General features: G+C 43.3%; 1 protein-coding gene across 2 annotated transcripts in view; it reads left to right on the forward strand.

The window, feature by feature from the left end:
- The first annotated feature begins 450 nt into the window (after positions 1-450).
- SULF1 (sulfatase 1) overlaps positions 451-22,158 on the forward strand; it is a 56,488-nt gene continuing 34,780 nt past the window's right edge. For both annotated transcript variants that reach the window (XM_026662458.1, XM_026662453.1), the window contains exons 1-5: positions 451-598; positions 2,382-2,557; positions 3,246-3,374; positions 3,647-3,703; positions 4,784-4,913. In XM_026662458.1, coding sequence (XP_026518243.1) covers positions 476-598; positions 2,382-2,557; positions 3,246-3,374; positions 3,647-3,703; positions 4,784-4,913 — 615 coding nt within the window. In that variant the 5' untranslated portion in view covers positions 451-475. The remainder of the gene's footprint in view (positions 599-2,381; positions 2,558-3,245; positions 3,375-3,646; positions 3,704-4,783; positions 4,914-22,158) is intronic.

A 22,158-nucleotide genomic window follows, 5' to 3' on the forward strand; every position in this document is an offset into this window, starting at 1 on the left:
ACTTAAGAGCCTACTTCTCATTGAAAGTCAGTGGGACTTAGGTTCCTAACCCACTTTTGAAAATATGATTAAGCTCCTAAATTACTTAAGGGATTTTACCTATAGTTGTTATAAATGAGAATGCACAGACACACACATACACACCTGTGTGTGTATGTATGTATGTATATATTTATATAGATATAGATTTAAAGGGATAGTAAATGCTTATGCTTCAGGGCATAAAACAAACACTAACTGATGGGTATTAGGAAGAAATGTCCCCCTAAAGGCAGGTTATTTTACAACTGTCCACTACAGCCTTCCTTCCACCATGCTCTAAAGGATTGTTGCTTACTATATCAGAAACAGGGTACGGATTAGATGGATCACTGATCAATTCCTTTTTTCCTGTAATTTCTATGATATTGTGTGAAATTCTGCAAATTCCCTCCTTTCTTTTTGCAGAACTCCAAGCTATAACTACGCACCAAACATGGATAAACACTGGATCATGCAGTACACTGGGCCTATGCTGCCTATCCACATGGAATTTACAAATGTCTTACAGCGCAAAAGGCTTCAGACATTGATGTCAGTTGATGACTCCATGGAAAGGGTGAGCAGCTGAAAATGTCAAGGATAAATTGTTTTATTACACAGTTTTGTAACTTGTATACCAAGTCTGATTCCTCTCTCATTTCTACTCACCTTATGCTGGTGAATTCCATTGACTTCAGTGGAATCATTTGTGATTTACCCCATGTAAGTGAGAAGAAAATCATGTTTATATTCCTAAAGTGATAGGTAGGGTTGCCAACTTTCTAATCACACAAAACCGATCACCCCTGCCCCGCCCGACCTCTGGGGTGGGGGGTGCAGGCTCTAGGCTGGGGATGAGGAGTTTGGAGTGCGGGAGGGGGTATGGGCTCTGGGGTGAGGCTGGGGATGAGGGGTTGGGGTGCAGGAGGAGGCTCTGGGCTTGGGGTGCGGGGTCCCATCGGCGCTTACCGCAGCTCCAAGGAAGTGGCTGCCAGGTCCCTGTGACCTTTAGGCTCATGGGCAACCAGGTGACTCGGAGTGATGCACGCTGCCTTCATGCCCGCAGGTGCCACCCGCCGCAGTTCCCATTGATCATGGTTCCCAGCTAATGAAAGCTGCGGAGCCGGCGCTGAGGGTGGGGCAGCACACGGAGCCTCCTAGTCCCTGGCCGCCCCAGTGCTTAGGGGCCGCAGGGACCTGGCAGCTGCTTCCGGAGGCAGCGCAGAACCAGGGCAGGTAGGGAGCCTGCCTTAGCCTCAGGTCCCTGCTGCGCTGCAGACTGGACTTTTAATGGCCTGGTCAGTAGTTCTGACCAGAGCCGCCAGGGTCCCTTTTCGACTGGGCATTCCAGTTGAAAACCGGATGCCTGGCAACCCCAGTGATAGGGAACCCAAATCTACCTGTGAAAATACAAGTTACTACAAATTCTCTGACTGGTAATGCTACACAGCTGTTTTGTTGTCCACTTTTTTAACTGGTAGTAGAATAAGTGGCTTTTTAAAGGGGAAAAATTAACGTGTGTCCAGTAAGCTAAAGGATCAGTTTCTCACTGTCAGCCAATAGAGCAAATATATAAAGAAATATTCAAGTTCCTCATCTGTAGAGGGCTATGGCACCTATGTACATACACTCAGACATTACCTCTGCTCCACCCTATTTCCTTCACAGTTCATCCTTCAACTAAGTTCTGGGCATCTGGGTTCACTGAAGTACGGACCAAAAATCAGGTGTTAGACTGTTAGTGTTTGTGAGCATATAGATAATACAGAGGACAGCTAACTACATATAATATAGCACATGAGGTGTTAGGAATAGAACTGTTGACCTTTTGTTCCAAAACCCCTCTACATGACCAAAGGCCTTTCCACTGGTGCTAAAGGAGGGACTCCCTTAACATCTAGTAGCAATAAAATGTACAGCCTCTTTCTAAGCCCCTAACTGAAGGGGAGGAGACGCTTACAAACTAACAACACATTCGAGCAAATCCGAGAATGCATCCGTTGTAGAGCTAGTAACTCACCAAACACAGTATTACAATGATTAGAGATTTGTGGGTAGTGGGGACACAAGTCAGATAGCACCATAAATTGCCAAAGTAAACTTTCTGAAATCCCCCCTGAAGCAAACTCTCATATGTCAAGATGTAGAGCTAGTGGGTGAGTAGCAAAACAACATTTTGTTCAGTTTTCTACAGCATGCTAAGGGCATGATGTGCCAAATTCATCCTTGGCATAACTGTTAGTTTCAATAGTTTCCCCAATGTTACATTTGGCCCGACAGGTTTAAATGAGAAAAACTATAATTATGTAAAAAATGGTTTGCAATATTTGATTCTGAGTTTTTCCTATGCTATCTTTCAGTTATACCATATGCTTGTGGAGACGGGAGAACTGGAGAATACCTACATCATTTACACTGCTGACCATGGTTACCATATTGGGCAGTTTGGACTGGTCAAGGGAAAGTCAATGCCATATGACTTTGATATTCGAGTTCCTTTCTTTATTCGTGGGCCAAGTGTAGAGCCGGGATCAGTGTACGTTCTCCTATGTCTGCAGCACAGCTGCTGTACCTCATTTGAAATGTTTCTAAGCACATCTGATGGTCACTCTAAGTGTCTGGTTTCCTTTCATAAAGAATACTCTGTTAATGCAGGACACTGCCTTAGAAGAACAAAAGCATGTCTGTTAAAATGTGTAATAGAAAATTGTATTATTTATAGCCCTGGATAGTTAGGTTTTGTCCTTTATTTTTAAAAAGCAGTTAGGTTAAAATGAGGACAGCTATTGCTTCTCTTCTGGCTTAGCAGAATGGATTTATTATGAGTGAGATGGGAGTTATAACATGCCTGTTTCAACTCCTTATTTAACTGTACCTTGCTCAGATGCCCTTTATGACAGTATCCAATGATATTGGTCTGTCATTTTCAAAGTCACAGCCCTCTAGAGGGAACTTCTGCACTTAGCACTTATATAGAGCTTTTCACCTTCAAAGAACTCATACACATTTATTATTATTCTAATTCTGAAAGAATGTGAAGGGTTACATATCTTACACAAGATTAGGGTAACCAGATAGCAACTGTGAAAAAACGGGACAGGGGGTGGGGGGTAATAGGCGCCTATATAAGAAAAAGTCCCCAAAAACGGGACTGTCCCTTTAAAAATGGGACATCTGGTCACCCTACACGTGATACAATTCTGACCTTTTCTATTAATTTGCAGAGTGCCTCAGATAGTGCTGAATATTGACCTTGCTCCAACGGTTCTGGATATTGCAGGACTTGACGCGCCTCCAGATATGGATGGCAAGTCTGTCCTAAAACTTCTGGACCTCGAAAAGCCAGGAAACAGGTAGGTCATTGCCATTTCTCAAAGCCAATTCAGCAGCAAACACCTGAGTAAATCAACAGCTGAATGGAAAAGAAATTGTGGCAAAATAAGCTATGTCAAACCCAATGACCACAGCTTTCACATTTCAAAACTGTTTTAAATAGCACATTTATAAAATTGCACGTATACATGAGCCAAGAGGTCATTTAAAAACAAATAAATTGTTAACACTACCGCTACTATTCAAAAACAGTCACAGATGCCAGCAGTAAATATTATTATTTTGCTTTCAGGTTTCGAACAAACAAGAAGACCAAAATTTGGCGTGATACATTTCTGGTGGAAAGAGGGTAATTATTAAAGCTGAGAACGTTTTGGGAAACTTGCCTGGTGGCAAGCTTGCTTGTGCTTGCTCTCTTCTCTTTTTAGTGGTCAGCTAGGCTGTAAAGTCTGCAAGTACACTGACAGGGTTTCTTTGTTCCCCAGCGCAAGCTGTGCAACCAGTGGCTCTTCTTCTTAGCGGTTTCATAAGAGATTTGAGTGGGTGCTTTCCACAGCAACTTTACTGGCCCATCCCTTCCACTTGCCTAGATTTGCTCTTTAACCTCAGACCCACGGCCGTTCACTTGGTCACCTGGCTGATTTTCCCTTCCCATTCCAACACTCTTCTCCAAGTTCTGCTGTTGAGGTGATGGTGCAACATTCTTCTATCAGATAATTTTATAGTTTTCACCTCAGTTAGAAATCCTTCTCCTTTTGATTTAAGTAAAGGAACGGTCCATATGTAAATGAGATTCATAAATATAGCTATTCAACATTTTCTCACACAATTTATCATTTACATTGCCTTGCCCTTTATTACTGTGAAAATTCTCTGAGTAAAAGTATTACAATAATTCCTTTTATGGCACTTACGACGTGGCAGTCTGTGAAAATAAACTTGTGGGTATGACTACACTAATAATTCCTAAAGAGAAGCAATGACTGCTGGTGTAGGTTTCCAGTATGTCACTTGGACCATTCCTTTACTGCAAAAGCTCCTGTTGCTATATCTCACAAGCACATGAATGTTTTTAACTTAGAACAGGGGTTCTCAAACTTCATTGCACCGCTTCGCCCTTCTGAAAATAAAAATTACCACACGACCCCAGGAGGGGGTCCGAAGCCTGAGCCTGCCCAAGCCCTGCCACCCTGGACAGGGGGGCCAAACCCCTGTAACCTGAACCCCACCACCCAGGGCTGAAGTCTAACACCAGCCCTGGCAACCCCATTAAAACGGGGTCGCGACCCACGGTTTGAGAACTACTGTCGTAGAAGATGGCCACCAGATTCTAAATCTTGAATATCATCGCTTTTTAAATGAAATGTATCCCCTTCAACGTTTGAGTGCATTGCCTACAAAAAAATTAACTCTTTTTCCCTTTTGAAAGCAAATTTCTGCGCAAGAAGGAGGAATCCAACAAAAATGCCCAACAGTCTAACCATTTACCAAAATATGAGAGAGTAAAAGAATTATGCCAACAAGCGAGATACCAGACAGCTTGTGAGCAACCAGGACAGGTGAGCAACAAATGATTCCAGAACTGTATACACCCTAATGGAATGTATTTCTGGGAATGATGTGGTGACATACTGCATGAGGTTTATCGGAAATAGGTTAAAGAGTCCGCATTTGCCTAATGTCTCTATAAGCAAGAAAGTATAAAAATGTCTTGGTGCATTACATTAAATATAGGGTGACTATATTTCCCAAATATTTCCCAGGCCCATGTCAGTGGCCATCCTGGACACCGGGGGTATCCTTCCCCTCAACCCTCTTGTTCACTATCTTTGAGAGCACTCTGGTGGCATCGGCACGGAGGGTATCATTCTCTGGTTCCCAGTAGTGCGGTCGGTACCAACCAGCCAGCAGTCACTCAGGCAGCTTCTCCGCAGCAAGACATAGATCAGCCACCACTTCAAAAGCCAGTGGTGTCCTCTCCCTCTTCTCCAGATGAAGCTATTGAGCCGTCAAGTGATTCTCCACTGCCAGAGGATCACTGAGCTCATCAAGATCTTTTGAGAAGGGTGGCCTCTGTGCTTGACATTCAGGCAGAGGAAATGCATGAAAGCTCTCACAAGTTGGTGAGAAAATGCCATCAGGTCTGTTCTTGGGGAGGTCTCAGCCCAGGCTCGCTGATAAATGCTTTTTTCCTATCCTGGAAGAATTCCCTCCTGTACACCTTCCCTCCAGTTTCTTTACAACCCAAGTTCTTATTCAAAGTCAAAGAAGATCATGCTTGCCTCATCCTTATAGCACCAGCATGGCCTTATCAGCACTGGTACTCAACCCTACAAGCCTCCACTGTCTCTCCTGTTGGATCCAGACATCATTTCCCAGGACCACAGTTGCCTGCTCCATCCCAACCTCAGAGCCCTCCATCTGACAACATGGCTGCTTCGTGGTTAACACCATTTGAGAGATCCTGTTTAAAGGACATTCAGAAAGTGCTTATGAATAGCAGAAAACCCTCCAGTAGGAGCACTTACCTGGCTAAGTGGAAGTGCTTCAACATTGGGTCCCATCAGAAAGGTGTATCTCCAAAGTGGGCACTCCTGGATCTCGTACTGCATTATCTTCTATGTCTAAAACAGAGTTTGGCTATTAGCTCTATAACAGTGCCTTTGGCAGCTATTTCAGCCTTCCACATCTCAGTAGATAGTAGATCCCTTTTCTCCAATCCCCATTGTCACCAGACTCCTGAAGGGTTTCCTCAACATTGTATGTGCAAGATCCTATCCCTCCTTGGGGTCTGATCTTGGTCCTAGAAAGATTGATGGGACCACCCTTTGAACTCCTTGCAACTTGCTCTCTGGTGCACTTCTTTATTAAGGTAGCAATACTAGTGGTCATTACCTTGCCAGAAGGACGGGAGAGTTAAAAGCCCTAGTATCAAACCCTCCCTGTACAGTTTTCCATAGGCATAAGGTTCATCTTAAGGTTTCCTGTTAGCCAAGCAATCTACATACCAATTTTCTTTCTGAAACTTCAGGCTCATAGAGATGAGGAGAGACTACTCTTGGTGAAGTGAGAAGGGCTCTAGCTTTCTATCTGGAACATACTAAGTCTTTTAGGTCTTCTTCTCAGTTGTTTATTGCAATTTTGGACAGACCTAAGGGCAGATCAGTGTCTACTCAAAGGATTTTATCCTTTGTGCATTCATTTATACTACCAGTTGGCTAATATAACCCCAACAGCTAAGCTATTGACACATTCTAGTAGAGTGAAGGCAACATCAGCAGCTGGCGCACGTACCTATCATAAACATTTGTAAAGCAGAAACTTGGTCATCTGTCCACATTTTGCTAGATGGAGTAGGTAGCTAGGTATCAAATAGTACACTTGCACCAGCAGCCGTTCACTAGTGTTTAAAAAAAATGGGAGCTGGGTTAAGGAATTTAAAAAAAAAATGAAGCCCAAAATATTTAATTGATTCTGAATTAACGCAATATATTTAGTGATGATATGGAGGAGGGGTGTCTCTTGTGACGTGTAGAATTCTGAATGTATTGAATGCAGTTTTACAAGAATATTCCCTATTAATAATAAACATTGAAAATACATTTGTAGGTTTCCCTCAGAAGCCCAGTTATAGCATTCTAGCTAATTATAATCATTGCTTTTAAAAGAAATATTAGCAAACTGTTTTGAATGAGAGTACAAAGCGCTGCTGTGCTTAATTTCCAGTTTCAGTCTGTAGCCACCTGTGATGCTTTATCCAAAGCAGGTAGAGTTCTGTAAAACAAACAGGATGGCACTCACCATAGTTCATACACTGAAAAATAATCCACTCATGCCTTTATTCTTGCCATTCATTGAAACACACTGTTACAGTACATCTCATTTAATCCCAGATTGGTCTGGAATGTGTTTTGACTGGCAAACCATCAAGAGAGTCCTTTGCCACAGTTCTCACCTCACCCATGCTTATAAAATACAGCCACTTTTGAAAGAATATACACAATATATCAGTCTCCTTGAAAGGCAAGGTTTTCAAGTGTCAAACTATTGCCATTGCAAACAGTGATTAAAACAGGTGGGGGCAAGCTGAACATTTCTACAAAAACGGAGAGATCAATGGTCTCATTTAGACCTTTGAACACTAAAGTGTTGAGTTTTAAAATACCAAACTATTTTCCTTGCAATTATTTCATGTGCTTGTTACATCTTATGCCAAACTATGATTTTGTAATAACTTTTGTAATACACATGTGGAAAAGGTAAGATTAAGTGAGTTGATCGAGTGTCAGAACTGCAAAATTAGGATCCCTTGCTCTCAGTCCTATCCTTAATCCACTGGAGTAAGCCATCTAGCTGCCCTTCTTTTGATCAGATATCTCATTGGTTGCAGGCACTAGGCTAGAAGGGAGCTTGCAATACCAATGGCATGTAATGCTGCCTCCCACAGCTGTGATTGGTTTGGGCTCCTTTGAATAAGCAAGGATTCTTTAGCCATGGGTTCATGGAGCCCAAAAGCCAGCCCGGAGCTGCTATATGAGGGTCTGTTTGTAACCAAAGATCTTTAGGAAAAAAATCAGTGACAAACTTTCAGTCCTAATGATTGCCTTACATTTTTAAGGATATAGCACAAATAAATCAGATAGAAAAATAATAGGCTAACATTAGCCGTGACATTTCTACAGCCTTCAGGAACCCACGGCCTAAGCTAAAGTTAATGAGCCAAATCATTCCTGTGGTAACTCAGTTGACATCTGTATAGTAATACCAGGGACAAATTTGATCCCAGGTCTCCACAGCAGAGTTAACTTGTCCATATTGCATATATAGAACAAAAAGAACCAGGATGAAATACTAAATGCATTCCTTAATAATAATTCTGCTTACAGCAAAAAGTGGCTGGTTTTCAAAGTTAGGTACATGTAATTGAGAGCATATACTAACACGTATCCACATGGTAAGTACACACAAATTGGATGTGGTCACTTACACAAAGCCAGTTACATGCATGACTGACCACAAGGGTGCATAGTTTCCAAATTTTGCACATATTTAATATATCTGTCTATTGGATTTCAAACCCTTTCTCCTCTCCTTCACAGTTTGGGATGTTCAGATGCTGGTTTTTCTTTTGCTTATAAGTGAGCTAGAGGCCTGCTGTGAAATTCAGAGACTGATTAAAGTTCAGACTCCAACCTTTGCCACACTCGCCCCACCTAACTTATTTGGTTGGTCAGATCCAGAGTTTTTGGTCCAGATCCAGGCCAATATATCAATACCATGGGCCAAGTTCTCTGGCCGCACTGCTCCCTTTGCACAGCTTGAACTGTGGAAACTGCCCATATTCCCTCTGCCAGCGTGGGAGAGAATCCAATAATTACAGAACTGGGATAGCAGGCTCCTTACCTGCCCCTTCCCCACAAACCAAACATAGGGGGCAGAAAGGTGGCATGAGAAGAATATGCTGTGCTCCTGCTGTACCCAGCTGGTGGATGGTTCTTTAGGGTATTGCCATGATAGAAACAGCCAGAGAATCAGGGTGCATTACCTGGCACCCTGAAAGCCCCCATATCTGCTGTGCCCACCAGAAGCTAAACACCACAGAGAATCTGAGCCTGTATATTTCCTCTTTATATAGTTTATGAGCTAAATTTGTCTCTGGCTTAACTGGGTGAAAGCCTATGATTATAGTGGAGTTGAACCCAGTTAAATGAGCATTGATTATGACTCGGGTTTTTTTTCATTGTAGTAGCTTGAAGTTTTCTTTCAGTCAGTGGTGAATATTTCCAATGACTATTTTACTGTTCTCCGACACTACAGTAATTCCATACGAACACAAGAATGGCCGTACTGAGTCAGACCAATGCTCTGTCTAGCCCAGTATCCTGTTGTCCATCAGGAGCTAGTGCCAGATGCTTCGGATGGAATAAACAGAACAGGGGAATTTATCAAATGATTCATCTCCTATCATCCAGTCACAGCTTCTGGCAGCCAGAAGTTGAGACACCTCAAACATGGGGTTGCTTCCCTAAACATCTGGGCTAATAGCCATTGAGGGACCTATCCCCCATGAATGTACTAATACTTTTTTGAATCCAGTTATACTTTTGGCCTTCAGAACATTCCCTGGCAACTAGTTAACTGTGCGTTGTGTAAAGAAGTACTTCTTTGTGTTCCTTATGTTTGTTTTAAACCTGCTGCCTATTGATTTCATTTAGAAACCCCGGTGAAAGGGTAAATAACAATTCCCTAGTCATTTTCTCCACACCATTCATATTCTAGAGCTCTGTCATATCCCATCATTTTGAATGTATAATTGGGATTATTTTTTCCAGTGTGCATTTATTTACATTTATCAATGTTGAATTTTATCTGCTATTTTGCTGACCAGTCACCCAGTTTTGTGAGATTCCTTTGTAACTCTTCACGGTCTGCTTTGGACTTAACTATCTTGGGTAATATAGTATTGTCTTCAAACTTTGCCACCTCACTGTTTACGCACTTTTCCAGATAATTTAGGAATATGTTGAACAGCACAGGTTCCAGCCCAGATCCTTGGGGGACCCTGCTATTTACCTCTCTCCATTCTGAAAATTAACCATTTATTCCTACTCTTTGTTTCCTGTCTTTTAGCCAGTTATTGATCCATGAGAGGACGTTCCCTCTTATGCCATGACTGCTTACTTTGCTTAAGAGCCTTTGGTGAGGGACCTTGTCAAAGGCTTTCTAAAAGTCCAAGTACACTATATCAACTGTATGACCCCTGTCCTCATGCTTTTTGATACCCTCAAGGAATTCTAATAGATTGATGAGGTATGATTTCCCTTTACAAAAACCATGTTGACTCTTCCCTAACATACCATGTTCATGTATGTCTCAGATAATTCTGCTCCGTACTGTTTTCCTGCTACTGAAGTTAGGCTTATCGTCTGTACCAACATCGCGTCTGGAAACATTGTTTGAAAAATTGGCATTACATTAGCTGTCATCTGGTACAGAGGTTGATTTAACCAATAGGTCACATACCACAGTTAGTAGTTCTGCAATTTCATATTTGAATTCTTGCAGAACTCTTGGGGGAATATCTGGTTCTGGTGACTTCTTATTCAGTTGATTCCAAAACCTCTGTTTGGGATGGTTTCTCAGATTTGTCACCTAAAAAGAATGACTCAGATGTGAGAACCTCCATCACATCCTCTGCAGTGAAGACCAGTGCAAAGAATTCACTTAGCTTCATTGCAACAGCCTTGTCTTCTCTGAGTGCTCCTTTAGCACCTTGATCATCCAGTGGAACCACTGACTGTTGGTAGGCTTCCTGCTTCTGACATAATTAAAAAAAAATTGCTGTTGGTTTTTGTGTCTTTTGCTAGATGCTTGTCAAATTATTTTTTAGCCTGCCTAATTATACTTTTGCACTTTACTTGCCAGAGTTTATGCTCCTTTCTATTTTCCTCAGTAGGATTTGACTTCCAATTTTTAAAGGATGCCTTTTTGCCTCTAACAGCCTCTTTTACTCTGCTGTTTAGCCATATTGGCATTTTTTGGTCCTTTTACCAAATGTATTTGGGGTATACATTTAATTTGAGCCTCTATTATGTTGTTTTTAAATAGTTTTCATGAAGCTTCCAGGCATTTCACTTTTGTGACTGTTCCTTTTAATTTCTATATAACTACATAGGTGCTGGAACTAGGGGTTCTGTGCTGCCCACTGCCTGGCTTGAAGTGGTTTCCATCATATACTGGGTTTACAGTTTGGTTCAATGGCTCTCAGCACCCCACTCTACATATTGTTCCAGCCCTCTATGTAACTAGCTTCCTCATTTTTGTGTAGTTCCCCTTTTTGAAGTTAAATCCTACTGTGATAGGTTTCTTTGGTATTTCCCAGACAAACAAACACACACACACACACTCTCTCTCTCTCTCTCTCTCTCACAAGGATGTTAAATTTAATTATATTACAGTTGTTATTACTGAGCAGTTCATCTATATTCACCTCTTTCATCAGATCCTGTGCCCCATTCAGGATTAAATAAAAAAATCGCATCTCCCCTCGTGGGTTCCAGGACTAGCTGCTCCAAGAAGCAGTCACTTAGTGTCTAGATGTTATACCTGCATCCTGTCCTGAGGTGACACATACCCAGTCAGTATGGGGATAGTTGAAATCCCCCATTATTATTGGATTTTCTGTTTTTGTAGCCTCTCTAATCTCCCTGAGCATTTCACAGTCACCATCACCATCTTGATGAGTGTTGATAATATATTCCTACTGCTATACTCTTATTGTTCAAGCACAGAATTTCTATCCATAGAGATTCTACAGTACAGTTTGATTCATTTAAGATTTTTACTTTATTTGATGCTATGCTTTCTTTCATATATAGTGCCACTCCTCCCAGTGACCTATTCTGTCATTCCTGTATATTTTCTACCCTGGTATTACTGTGTCCCATTGATTATCATCAAGTTTCTGTGAAGCCTATTATATCAATATCCTCATTTAATACCAGACACTCAAGTTCACCCATCTTAGCATTTAGATTTCTAGCATTTGTATACAAGCACTTATAAAAAATTTTCAATATTGATAGCCTTCATGTGATGTAATTGAATGGGATTCTTTTTTGTTTGACAGTTTCTCTTCCATTTTTACCTGTAGTTTATCAACTTCTAGTCTCTCCTCTTTATTAGGATATAGAGTATCCCATCTAATAAATGCTTCCCTAGAGGATGTGTCTGAACTGTGTGCTCCTCCATACCTGTTGTCTTTCCCCGAGCCCTTAGTTTAAAAACTCCTGTGAATTTTTTAATTTTATATACCAGCAATCTGATTCCATTTTGGTTTAGGTGAAGTCCATCCTTCCTATATAGGTTCGCCAGTTCCTAATAAGCCTAAATCCCTCCTCCCAACACCATTGTCTCATCAATGTGTTGAGACTCTGCAATTCTGCTTGTCTAACTGGCCTTGTGCGTGGAACTGGAAACATTTTAGAGAATGCTACCATGGAGGTTCTGAATTTTAGTCTCTTATATAGGAACCTACATTTGGCCTCCAGGACCTCTCTTCTACCTTTCCTGTGTCATTGGTACCTACAAGTACCACAACCACCAGCTCCTTCCCAGAATTGCACATACGTCTATCTAGATGTCTTGAGAAGTCCACAACTTTTGCACCTGGTAGGCAATTCATCATGCAGTTCTCCTGGTCATCACAAACCTATTTATATTTCTAATAATCAAATCTCACATTACTATTACCTGTCTCTTCCTAATAACTGGGATCCCCTCTCCCAGAGAGGTGGTATCAGTGTGAGGGTACCATGACATCATCTGGAAGGAGGGTCTCAACTATGAAATCTTTTCCCTCTGCTCCAGCTTGATGTTCTCCTTCCCTGAGACTTTCATCCTCCTCAACAGCATAAAGGCTATTAGACTGGGGGTGGCACTGCTTTCCTGTGTCCCTGACAGTGTCCTCTGTGTACCTCTGTCTCCCTTAGCTAATCCAGTTCAGCAACTCTGGCCTTAAGAGCCCATACTCAATCTCTGAGGGCCATACATGCACACATATGCTACCTGCCCTCAAGGCAGTACATGTTGCATTGAGTGCAATAAACTGGATAGCCCCTGCTCTGCTGCTGGACCTCTGCCTGAATTATTTTTGCTTTGCAGGGTGATTGGAGGGTTTTGGTTTTTTGGGGGTGGGGGAGATTATTGGGCTAAGATTAGAGTATATTTGTTAGGTGTAACTGCCTCTTACACTCAGTCTCTAAACTCCATCACAATACTCCCCTCTTCACTAGCTCTTCGGGTAGCTTAGGAGCTGGCTCTTTAAACCCCTGTTCTCCCTGAGTTAGCCCTGCCCCCTTATCGAGGGATCCTGAAGGGATCAGTGAAGAGCAGGCTATAGCCTCATTAGTTAGGTCTCTGCCTCACCTACCAGGCTGTTTGGTCATCACACAGCCCGCAAAACAGACCACACTATAAACTTTAATCAGGCAAGCATACACTAAACAAGAGAATAGACTTCAAACTCACTCTAAGGGTCATGTAGTCTCTCTTTTTCACCTGTACATCTCCCTTTCAGAACTCCCCTGTTTGCTAGCTCCAGTAATTGAGAGAGTATTTATATATAAAACACCATCCACTAGTGTTTGCGTTTAAAATTGGAAATATCTGACACATACATTTGTGCATAAAAAATTTACTTTCAGTCATAGGTATGTAATGCAATAATAGTACAAATCTATGACAGAATATTAAAATATTACAATTGTATAATAAAAAACCTTACATCATCAATACCAAATTGAAGGTTAACTGTTGCCTGAACAAACCTCTCCCTAGATTAACTTTATTTTAACCCCACAGCATCTATTCTGCCCTCAGATCCACCTATGTAATTTCAACTGAAATCAATTAATAGGGGCTTCCCATCATCTTCCTTTGGACACCTACCAAATGAGTACAAGTTTAAATACTGCATCATTTACACTTCATTCTGTCTCCCTTGTAACTTATGGCACTTCACCAATAAATTTTACCCTCAGAGCTAATTTGACCCATGGGATTTAAATTTTCCACCAGGATACCATTAACTAATGTCACACCTGTCTCCACTGCACTATCAAATCCACTGTTAAATTCAGTATCCGATCCACTATTAAACATGCACTCTCCAAGTCTAAAATTTCACAGAGATACAATTTTATATTTAAATCTCCTGACACACAAAAAAATTCAGCCTCTCTGTCACAGGGTCCGCACAGGTTTCTGCCTTCTCGCCCGGTGCCTTGTGCTTAGGCTGGTAAAATAAGAGTTCTCACGCCTTCTTCTGGTGTTTCACCCTTGTGCTTTATTTTACAGTGCCACCGTGCAGTCCCCTTTATCCCCCAACAGTTATCCCCTCTCTAACCCGTTCCAGGGTCCCTTGGCCCTTGAGGCTCCCTTCCTGTGGTGAGGAGACAGAGCTGTAGCCTCCTGGCCCCTCCCAGGCTAGCCTCCTCACTGAGTTTTGTTCATGGCTCTTATAGCCCTCCCAGCCTTCAGTCCAGCCGTTGCTGCTTAGCTCAGTCTATTGGAGCGAGCCAGCCCTCGTTAGGGCCCGCAGCTGGGCTCCCTGCTGGCTGCTTTGAGCCTCTGCCCCGGCCTCTCTGCCCGAAAGCAGGGCTTAGCCAGCATTTTAGCAGCGCATTCAAGGGGTTTCACCCCTGCCCTGCCACACATCTCCCCCCTTCAAGAAGCCACCAGGCTCCATCTGTCCCTGCCCCTCCTCGGCCGGATAAATCCGCCCCCCGGCGGGAGCTCCTGCACCCCCACTGTGGGTTCTGGCGGACCCTTTCCGGGGTACCAGCCCTCCCCCCATATCCACGGAAGGGACAGGCCTCCCCTCTATGCCCCTAGGCCCGACAGAGTCCGCATTCTTCTTCCACCCGCGGCTGGTGGCCTACGTACCCTACCTCTGGGCTCTGTTCCCTGGCCCCTTGGTCCTGGCCTTCTTCGGATCCCCAAGGGCTACACTCCTGGCACCCCTCCCCCGAGGGTCCTTTGTTGACGCATAACCAGCACTCTATAAGCTCTTGGCGTTGTCGTCTAGGAGTTTTCTTGTTAGCCGCCTCTTGTTCCCCCGTCTCTGGGGGAGAGGGTTCTTTCACCTTTAGGGGTTTGGGCATCCCCTTACCCCCCTTTACCCCTTCCCTTGGGTGCTCTGTGGCCCCCACCTCAGGCTCCCCACCCCGACTCCGGGTTTCACCTGACAGGGGTCCCCAGTCACCTCCCAATAGGACTGAGTATGGTAATTTCTGTACTACCCCTACCCGCTGCCACCGGAAGCGCCCCTGCACCTCCATAGGCACCCGGGCCAACGGGTAGCCCCGGGTGTCCCCAGGGACGCACCGTAAGGCCACCTTTGCCCCTGGAATCACCCAGTGGGGCCTCACCAGACCCTTCCGCATCAGCGAGCGGGTGGAGGCGGAGTCCACCACCCCTCCCGGGGGTGTTTCCCTGCCTTCCTCCGCCCCCCATCCACCCACAAAAGTCAGCCAGCCCACATTCCATCTGTGGGCAATCCTGCTTTTTATGGCCTGGGCATCCACACTGCCAACATGTCACTTCTCTGTTGCAGGTGGGCCCCGGGTCCAGCCCCCTCTTGGGTGTAGCGTCCGGCGGGCTTTTCCCCGGTCCTACTCCCTTGCCCGGTTTCACCACCCGCCGGGGCCCCTCAGCTTCCACATATTCCTCCGTTAACCGGACTACATCGGCCACATGGGCTGGCTGATGTCTTCGGACCCATACCCGTACTGGGTCCGGTAGCCCCAAGAGGAACTGTTCCAAGATCATCTGGTCCATGACCTCTTCCATCGTCTGGGCAGTAGGCCTCAGCCAGCGGATGGCCCAATCCATCTATTTCTGGATGAACGCCCTGGGCTGCAGACCCTCCATCCAGCAGGCCGCCCGGAACCACTGGCAATATCTCTCTGTTGAGAGTCCCACGCCGTCCAGTATCGTGGCCTTTACCGCATCGTAGTCCCTGGCCTGGGCGTCACCCAAAGCCATAAATGCAGCCTGGGCTTCTTCTCCCAGGTACGGGGCTAACCACAGGGCCCAGGTCTCCTTCTCCCAGCCGGCCACCATAGCCACCCGTTTAAAAGTCCCTAGAAATGCATCGGGGTCATCTGCAGGGCCCATCTTGCAGAGCCCCCACCCGGGCATCCTGGTGCCATCCCCCGCTGGCGGACTCACCATTTTCTGGAGGATCTGTTGTTGGGCCGTCAACTGCTCCCGGATGAACTCCTGGAGTGCCCTCTGTTGGTCTGCCTGCCATGTCATCAGGGCCTGCTGCTCCATCTGTTGGGACTGTTGCATTTCCTGCACTGTGTTCACCAGCCACATTAGGGTCTCCTCCATGCTAGCAGCCACAAACAGCAATGGCTAGGAGGTCCCGGACAAGCCCCCAGTGTCACAGGGTCCGCACAGGTTTCTGCTTTCTCGTCCGGTGCCCTGTGCTTAGGCTGGTAAAATAAGAGTTCTCACGCCTTCTTCTGGTGTTTCACCCTTGTGCTTTATTTTACAGTGCCACCATGGGGTCCCCTTTATTCCCCAACAGTTATCCCCTCTCTAACCCGTTCCAGGGTCCCTTGGCCCTTGAGGCTCCCTTCCTGAGGAGACAGAGCTGTAGCCTCCTGTCCCCTCCCAGGCTAGCCTCCTCACTGAGTTTTGTTCATGGCTTTTATAGCCCTCCCAGCCTTCAGCCCAGCTGTTGCTGCTTAGCTCAGTCTATTGCAGCGAGCCAACCCTCGTTAGGGCCCGCAGCTGGGCTCCCTGCTGGCTGCTTTGAGCCTCTCCCCCGGCCTCTCTGCCTGAAAGCAGGGCTTAGCCAGCATTTTAGCAGGGCATTCAAGGGGTTTCACCCCTGCCCTGCCACACTCTCCAAAGTGAGGATTGTGATGTTTGAGTTCCAACTCCTGTGTTGGGTGACCCAACAACACCAAACCCAACACTGGGCTTGTTTATTTTATGGGCCTACATCTTCTACCATCTGCAACACACTACCTTCCAGCTCTGGTTTTGTGGACAGCAGAGGATTGAAACTTGCAAGAATCCTGCACTTGTAAAGTGTCAATCTGCTGCCAGTTAAAATGAACTGAGCCAGAATGGAGAAGATGGTGCAACTGCAAACATTTGTTTGCATCACATGTAAGTTCAAGCTAGTAGGTATAATGCCATAAGTAAGGCTTGTCATGCATATTTTTAGTAAAAGTCACAGACAGGTCACAGGCAATAAAGAAAAAACCATGGAAGCCCGTGACCTGTCCGTGACTTTTATTAAAAATATGCATGACAAAATGGAGAGCTGCGGGGTCCTCACACCACCCGGGGGGGCTTGGCTCGGAGCTGTAGGGTCTACCCACTGTCCGCAGTGGCTTGGAGCTCTAGGGCACCCCAGTGGCCCATGGTGGCTGGGAGCTGCAGAGCACCCCCACCACCCGCGACGGCTGGGAATTGACGGGAGCTGCACTGCCCGCAGCGGCCAGGAGCTTAGGGTCTCCTCACCGCCTACAGTGGTTCCATGCTCTGGGGCTCCCGCCGCAGTCAGGAGCTGTGGAGCACCTCTGTTGCCCGTTGCAGCTGGGAGTTCCAGGGCACCCCTGCCCCCTGCTGTAACTGGGAGATCAGCCCCCACCGTTCTTTGCCACCAGGAGCTGGGGGCTCAAGTCACGGAGGTCTCTGGAAGTCACGGTGACTTTTGTGACAAAATCATAGCCCTAGCCATAACTCAGCAGCCTTGACTGTATTCCTTTATAACACACCTGTCATTGGGAGATGCAAAATGTTGTATTTTCTCTTGAGTATTTATAGGTTGGAACTGCCCTAAAGTAATATTGCAGGTTTGGTTCTGGTTTATAAAATGGGCTTAAGGCCTGTATAATGAAATTAAGTTAGGGTAAGCTAGAACATTTTTATAGTCATACAAGTCTTCATTGATAGTCACTAGAGAGATGCCGCTGAATCCAGACATGAGTTTTGTAGTAAGTTTCTAAGACTCTTCTGGCCTTAAACCAAAAAGCATTTTATGTTGTCTATACATGCATTTTATGTATACCTCATGTATACTTTTACATTAGGCTTTCAAATGACAGAATTTCATTTTATTTTGCTTCATGTTATCATATCAGTATCAAATCAAAGACTTGTCTGTTTGTAATGCTAAAAGGACTGCTGCCATCAATCAACCTACAGATAATATTGTAGAGGAAATTAGAATGTAGCTTGTTAGGTGTAGTCTGGTTTGGCTCAAGTATCTATGTTCTCATAAAATAAATATCCCTCAGACCATACATTTGTAAAGGTCAACTTTATGGCCAGCTGCAGAGTATGAATAAAAACACATAAGCTGGTAAGAGCTCAATAGAAGTGTCAGATGGCTAGCCAGAAATGACAGCTAGATCCCAGGCACCCACTAAAACTCAGCTAAAATTATAATAGAGCATAATAACATCACTCACTAAACCTATTGATTTCAATGCAACTTCCCAACAATTCCAGCAATAATAAGGCATTGATGATGAATAGTGCCTGCTGTCTTGGCTTGTCATTCTCAAAATAAATGATCCATGTTCTGTCTGCTCTAAAAAATAATTTTTGAAAGAAGTTACTAAAAATAGATACCAGTAACTGTTGCCAGTTTGGTTTACTGCGTAATCATCTTATTTTGTCAATGTTGCTTTAATTTCTTTTTGCTCAAAAGAGAGATACAAATACAAATATGTTAGTTGCAATTACAGTGTTAAAATTAGGAATCTGATGAATATACAGTCTGGCTCTGATTTGTGCACCAATCCAGGCATATTTCCCTGATTCATCCTTACACAGGTCAGATTTTGGATTAGTGGCTATCTAAAATGGTAACCACTGGTCTTGGTATGTGGTGGCTTCCTCCTGCTACTACAACCTATCAGCCCAGCACTGCTTCTCCACCTGCTCCCCATTGCCACCTTTTTGGGGATCCTGATTCAGCCATGCACTTAAGCACATGCTTTAAGCATCTGAGCAATCTTGTTGCCTTCAATGGGACTACAAATAAACCTAAAGTTAAGCACATACATAAGTGCTTTGCTGAACTGGCCCTGGTGGGTGCTCTTCCATCTGTTCCTTACTCCAGCCTGTCCCTGCTCCTTCACCCAACTGTCTTGGTACCCAGAATCCCACCTAGCTGACAGAAACAGAGGTGCAGATGAGTCACCCAGTGATTCCTAAGAATCATCTTGAATTGTCCCTCCCTTGTTGAAACACCATCCTGTATATAACATGCCAACCAAAAGTGATGATAAGGAAAACTTTATCATTAGAGATAATCCTTCAAATCATGAAAAAATAGCATATTTTAACAATAGATACGTAGCTTTTCATTTAAACAGAATGCAGTTTTTCCACATTTGACAATTCCTTCTAATTCAGTGCACACATTTATTTTTGTCCATGTCAGGGAATACTTTCATTTCAGTAATATCACCTTTCTTGCCTTCGATGTTGCCCTTCAAAGAAACTGTATCTCTGGCTTATTTATGTTATGCAGTTTATCAGCAACCCCTAATACCACAATATCAGAATGAATGTCACCTTTCTGAATCATATTTATTCTGTTTACCACATCAATTCAGGATTTATGTATTCTAGGGCAAAAAAACATAGATTATGCATGAATTTAGCTTTACGCTTTTTCCATAGTTCCAGCAATTGTGGTCCTCCTTCTTTCCAAGGACTCTTGCATGTCCAATACAATGTGGTCTAAATTCAACCTTCTGTTGGATGTGTTTGACCCCAAAGTCTAGCGTGGCTTTAAGTCTTAAGAATCCTTTGACCCATTAGGAATATCATTATTATTGGCATTGCTATTATAACTTAATGGGCAAATTCTATCTCTGCATGTCAGTGGGTGCTATTTAGATGCATCTGTGGGCAGATTCGGCTTTAAGCCTGAACTTGAAGCATTCCTTTTAGGTTATTCAGCACACATTTGATAGAAGATCAGAGAAGAGTCTATACTGATGATGTTGAGTCTTAAGTGCTGGCAAGAATTTGTAGAAGATCCAGTAGAGATGGTTACTTAGGTGACGTATGTTATTTGATGTCCATTAACACTCAACATGCGACCTAAGTGCATATGCTTCCACTATTGACTTTCTTCCAAATTAAAGTAAGCTTTAAACTGTCAGTGGGAAAGTAAATATCCTTAATGGAAAAACTGGCAAATAAATGTGATTTCCTCATCTATCCAGCCTGACCGTAGAATATCTATTCTTTAACTCTATATTTTGGAAGCTAAGTTTTCTCAAATAGTTACCTTTTTTTGGTGTTAAAAAATGGATTGAAGTTCAACTTTTTGAACAATACCATCCATGCATTTCTTGCATACTTTGCTGTGATAAATAGGGGATCATTTTTATTGTACAATTTTAAATGTCCCTAAGTCTTCTGCGAATCATATTTTAAAGTGTCTTAAATACAAAGTTGCATGTCAGTCTATCCAGTAAATATTCTTTGTGTGTAATGTAACAGTTTCCTGAAAACTTCCAGGGCTTTTTTTCCCTTCTTTCCATTTTCTAACTGACACTGTCAAGGTTTGCTAGTCTAAAATTTACCCACCTTTTCATCACATACCTGTTTGCAAATTTCAGGTCATGTTATTTCTGTAGGGTTCCCCCCCCCCCCCCCCCCCGTCAATTCACTGCTTCAATACTTCTGCCCCCCATCAAAGTAAATAAAAATATCAGGGCCTGTAGCCTATCACTTGTGAGCAACCCTACAATAATAAATCAGGACGCACATGTATGATGGAGGGAAAATATTTTTAATAAAAGAACAGATCTGACACTCATTTCTTAGAGATTATTCATAAATGTAAGATAAAAAAACAAGTTTAAAAATTATTTAAAATCTGTTGATTTCTTTTTAGCCTACAATAAATAATATTTAAGAAATACAAAATACGTGAATTTCCACACCGTTATGAACACTCAAGGTGTGATACAGATCAACAGAAGAAATTTGCAACATTAGTATTATAGTTTACTGTATTTCAATGTTCCTGAGTCAGTGGGCTTCAGAACTGTGAGTGATCTGATTTACTATATGATCTATAATAGGCAACCAGGTGAATTTTAAGTTTATAAGTTAGTGTCTAACAGTGATACCATTCTAACTAGTAATGTAGGAAACTGGGAAGCTTTGTCCGTAAGATTGGCAATCCCAAATTTGTCTTCCCTGTGCTCTATTGACACAGGACGTCTTGGGGACAGTTGCACCCATTTTCTCCTTGTGTGCAGTATTTGTATAGTGGCAAAACATCACAATGCAAATTAATATTTGTATACCAGTCGTGCCCAGACACCTCAGTGAAGATCAGAGTCCTTGTTTCCATTATGGAAATTCATAGGAAGAGGTGGGTCCTACCCCTAAGAATTTACAATATCTGCTGAACCTGATTTTTCAGTGTTCTAGTTCAGTTCAGCAGACTAAAATGCGGCTGGTTTGTACTATATATTATTGCCAGCTAAGTACAGTACAGTTGGCAGTACTCTGCACACCATGACCACTTGGAATTTCATGGTAAAAGCTGAAATGGAGCTCAGATCTTCTTACTCCAGTAGCACAATCTGTCGCCACTTGAGCTAAAATAAAAACTCCCTTAGCTATTAGTACTATAGCACCTGTGAGATAAAACCACTTCTGAGTCTGTCCAGCAGAGAAAAGGGATACACAGCTACAGTTCACTACAATATTTCTACCCATATCATTTTATATTAATCATCATCAATACTAAATCATCCATGTATAAGAGGAAGATGAAGGGAGTGTGATCTTAAAGTTGCTTTCAAATGCACTCTTTCCCCCCCTTTACTTGAATACCTCCAGCCTGAAAGCGATATTCAAAGTTGCTTATTAAAGGGAACATTACAGAAATTGGACAGCACCTGTAAAAGCATTGTAGCTGTGTTATAGTTCCGGTTGCCTGTTTTTCAGGGGTTTATAGCTTGGTTATAAAACTTGACTATATATTTAACATTAAAGTGTCTAGTGCAAATGTGCAGTAATTGCCTTTCATAAAACTCTGAGCATGCCTACTGCTAAGACACCTTTCACAAATTGTCTAATTTCCTCCCTATGTGATAGGCTGCAGCAACTCCCTTAGAGCTGTCACGGTCTATTAGGTAAACAATGTTCATTTTAAATACTTCTTAAGTGGGGTATTTATTGTGCAGTAAACCACAGTGACTAAGCCTGAGTGTCTATATATATTTTGTGCCTGAATTA

This window comes from Terrapene carolina, unplaced genomic scaffold (assembly GCF_002925995.2).
Source record: "Terrapene carolina triunguis isolate 2854851 unplaced genomic scaffold, T_m_triunguis-2.0 Scaffold58, whole genome shotgun sequence".
Taxonomy (NCBI): Eukaryota; Metazoa; Chordata; order Testudines; family Emydidae; genus Terrapene; species Terrapene triunguis.